This window comes from Sphaeroforma arctica (assembly GCF_001186125.1).
Source record: "Sphaeroforma arctica JP610 unplaced genomic scaffold supercont1.2956, whole genome shotgun sequence".
Classification (NCBI taxonomy): domain Eukaryota; class Ichthyosporea; order Ichthyophonida; genus Sphaeroforma; species Sphaeroforma arctica.
In genome coordinates, this window is record NW_014037602.1 from 1 (window position 1) to 4,384 (window position 4,384).

Below are 4,384 nucleotides of genomic sequence, written 5' to 3' on the forward strand. Positions count from 1 at the left end.
ATATATAATATTATTATATATNTATGTATGTGTTAGACTATATATATATATAATTATATAGATAGTATATTATATATATATATTATTATATATATATATATATATTATACAGATAGATGTATATATATATGTGTGTGTGTGTGTGTGTGTGTGTGTGTATTTGCGCGTACATACCTGTACTGGTGAACTCGTCGTTGCTCCAGCGTGCCATCATGTCGCCTATGTTGACCACGATCGCATTGCGCACTTCAGGTACATACACCCACTCCTGTTTCTCGGGCGAGAATATCTGAAGCGCTGCGTGGAGTAGGGTCAGTGTGCACATGCGAAGTTGAGTTCAAATGACAAAATCGATCAAGTCAAATGAAAGCCGAATGGGAATGCATTGTGCATATCATGAAAACTCTGGCGAAAACGCCACAACTGGATATAATAAAATGACACGGTCAATATCAGTACAAACAAGTCAGCTGGTATATACCGGTGGGACCATCCTGTGCGAGTAGAGTGAAGCATTCGTAGTCTGTGTGTGCGCCAATGCCCATCTGGTTCTGCGGCCTATCCGCAAAGGGGAGGTAGTAGTTCATATTCATCGAATCCATTCCTTCATCCACTGCAAGCGAATACATTTGGAGTGAGGCGTTCGCAAGTGAGACAATGAAGATTTGGGTAATTCCAATGAAGACATCCGTAAATTAAATCATTGAATGCATGGTAATTAGGTAGCAACATCCTTCAGGGTTCATTTTTAGCTCTATACTTTTCTCTGAGTTGCCGTTTTGTTTGCAGTAGCATGAGATTTAGATCACGTTGGTGCAACTGTAGTCCATACCCATGAACGTCTGTTCATACATCGCATGTATATCAGGGACCGCCTATGAGAGATAAAGAACAACCATAGTGCCCGTTCATAGCCAGTGCATATTTGTAAATTGAAGGCCGCGCTACAACAAACCTTATCCGCTGGTCGGTTCTCAGACAAGTAATTGATTGCAGATGCTTGAGTAGCCTATCTCACTATGAGCGCATATATGAAACTGTTCTTGTCATGTTTGGTCACGGTCATTACACAAGCATATATGCACGAAACACGCCTGAATCTATTTATCTCACATACCTTTATCCTCGAAGTAGTCCCGTGGTAGGTTCAGTGCTTCGGCAAAAACTTCAAATAGCGTATCAGAGAGCGTGTCCATAGCCCCCCAATATGTTTTGATATCCTCGGAAAATTGTGCGGGTGTATCAGGGTACACATTAGGGGCAAAGAGAGTCACATTGTAGTGCTTGTGGGTTTTAGGGAGCTCACGTCCGTAGTGATACGTCTGCAGATAAATTTCGGGGTCAGATGGGACAGTTGATTTGTGATGAGAACAAATTATGAGCAATCCACCAGTGCGTGAATTGGGAGAAATCTTGGATATGGATTGAAGGGCCTTTGAGAAGCTACATAATGTGGTGGTAACGTATTCAGAAAATGAAACAATCTAGCCGTGGATCTAGTAGACATCGAATATTTGGTCGTTCGCAGCGCACTGTCAAATGCAGCGATATCCAGTACATTTGAGCGTTTTTGAAAGAAAGCTTGGCTTAGAATAGCAGTATATTGGCTCGCATACTTCAACAGTTGTTACTAAGTACGAGTGACGTCAAGACAATTTCGATACCTGCTTGAAGTCCATCGGTTCGTCCTCCGCTTCGGAAGTCGTTTCCTTTGTCAGTTGGTTTCGAATATCTGTCACGTCCACTCCATAGTTGCCCTTTCGAGAACACATCCAAAAAAGTGTGCGAGAGTCAGTATCTGAATTCTACCTGCTAATCGGAGACAGCATTCACTATGTATGCGCTAAGACGTTATCTTTTGTCTCTTCGATTCTTAACTGAATACCGAAAGGTACATATAGCCATCCCCTAGGCAGGTGGGGCTTGACATCTCTAAGTATATGAAGAGAAATTTGTGTCTCTTCCTCGTCAAACAATCGTATCAGTGTCGACTACACTACTTTTCGGGACCCATACAGTCATGCCAACTGATTCTACTCATGCGTACACAAACAGGAAAATAATAAACCCCCAATCAAACGAAAATACAATGTCTTGTCATGTAAGTGCGCTCTACGCGTCACTCACGCTTGTACATAGATAAATCCGCATGTATTCGTTTTAGAAAGATTCATAAACATCAAGCATCCCCATGCATCACATACTCCCGATGCCAATATCTTAAAGATGCATATTGGCTAAGCTCACATGGCTTCTTTTACCTGCTCGAACTCCGCGGAGTAGCCCCGCAGTCCTTCATTGTGGTTCACATGCACTTTCATCTTGATTTCTTCGGGCTGGTCCATAAATGCACGCATGCTTTTGAAGGTTGACTGCATCAAATCAGGAGAAACGCTGTGTGTGTGGTGCAATTCAAGAGGTAGTATGAACGAAACTGATCAAACCCCTCATTCATTCTGGGCAAACGAGCGGGACAGACATGATTCGCCTACTGAACTATCTGGATGACAATCTAGGAGATTATCCCCTACCATGCATCAGGACAAGTCTGCAATTCTGGTAGTATCCGAATACACGCAATCAATTCATATTCAAACATATATGTGTATACATGGCTAACTGCAAAACCCGTTCATAACAGGATATCTCATATGTGTATATTGTATGTATGCATATATCTATTCATTTTTGTATATTTTTATACAATTCTATATCAACATCACAGTAAAAATATACATCTGGCCTATATATGTAACTGCCAGCATACTTCTGTTTTCGTGAAAGCCTTGTGTGGTCTGCACGAACTAATACAGAAAATGCAAAGTAACAACGCAATTGTCCCGACAAATGGCGTACCAATAGACTATAAATGATATAATTGATTGACTTACCAGTTGTATGATACTTCTAATAGGTAAATTAAAATAACACACAAAATTATATCAGGTATTTGAGAGTAGGTAACAATCTGGGCAAGATGCGCATACATATGATTTAACCTGGATACGTTTTTGATTTGGACATTTTCACCTCTGGTTGCCCAAATCATGCTCTGCTATGAACATCCATTCTGCTACCCCTACCGCCGCCGAACCTGTAAAAAATATACAGCTCATATTTATAAAGCGCTCAAAAGCACCTGTATCGTTCAAATGGGAACTTAAAGCAGTCCCACAAATATCAAATCGCAAGAACAATATAGAAACCTCTAATTTTTCTTCAAAAATACAGTATACTCACCCATGATTGATTAGATAAAAGAAGCCAACTTCCTTAGACGCCTTTTTGAGTTGGCTGATAACCTTCGTACGCTCTACATCCTGCTGCTTACTGTGATCAAACAGTCCACCGAGGTCGACCACTGGTATAATCTTCCCTTGTGTTGCCATGTTTGAGCTGTAAGAACGCGCAAAGCTGAGTACAGATAAACGGCTAGTACAAGAACGAGATAGGATACTGCGCAACATGGTGTCTTATTCAAGGGCTGCTATATTATTTAAAAAGTGACGATTGATCTAGTACGATCTCGCATTCATCGAACACGGCTATTTCCGGTGTGAAAAGCCCGCAAGCTGTGCTAGGGCTCTTTATAGACTGTGCCATAAAACGCAAACAACCTTTTCAAAAATAATCAAATACGAATGTTTTAGAACGAAGGTCGAAGCTCCTCTTGTTTGTATTACAATACATATATACAACAACGTATTGATGTCGTCATAGTGCTGTCATTCCATTTGCTCAAAAACTTTGTTGTCATCCCTTTTGGTTTTTTGTTGTTAAAAATATATCAATTTGTTGGATACACGACAGCGTCGTAAATAAATACAACGAGATTACGAGACCCTGTCAGGCTGTCGATTGGGAATCTTAGGACTGCTATGAAATGTATGTAAATAATATTTAAATCTCATATTTATGTATTAAATTATATTCAGTCGGCATTTGGCAACTCGGCAATGTCCACATAGAATACTCAATTACTCATGAGAACATTCTTCTGTGTTTTAAAGACCCAATGGTAACTCTTGGCTCATGGATGATTATAGTAACAGCTCTGAGTCCTGAGAATTGAAAGTAAGCACACTCGTATATGTATTTCTACATTTTATAGGTTAAAATAAGGACCGGTCTCGCCTAATTTTCATAACTTTTTCGGGCTAATTGATAGTGAAGAACTCGGATGCGACTCATGCGAGTCCGGATAATTTCCAAGACTGTACAATTTTGGCGGGACCTGAAAAATTAAATACATACAGGCAATAGGCCTATAGCCTAAAGGCTATAGCGGACTGGCGATTTTGCCTACAACTTGCAAGTTAAAAAAAAATCAAATACAACCATAACTAAACCCCTCGCAGACCTCTCTCGCTCTCTCTCTCTCTCT

At 40.3% G+C, this 4,384-nt stretch overlaps 1 protein-coding gene across 2 annotated transcripts; it reads right to left on the bottom strand.

The window, feature by feature from the left end:
• Positions 1-174: 174 nt before the first annotated feature.
• On the bottom strand, positions 175-3,569 carry SARC_13158 (the record flags this gene model as incomplete). Of its 2 annotated transcripts, none has more annotated exons than XM_014292718.1 (6): positions 3,241-3,569; positions 2,262-3,094; positions 1,665-1,757; positions 1,118-1,322; positions 482-613; positions 175-297 (listed from the first exon to the last, which is right to left on the bottom strand). In XM_014292718.1, coding segments are annotated over exons 2-6 (670 nt in total), but the record flags the coding sequence as incomplete, so codon positions are not given. The 2 variants fall into 2 exon arrangements, with proteins under 2 accessions (XP_014148193.1, XP_014148194.1); XM_014292719.1 differs by having other exon boundaries at positions 2,262-2,394; positions 3,241-3,547.
• Between the last annotated feature and the right edge of the window lie 815 nt (positions 3,570-4,384).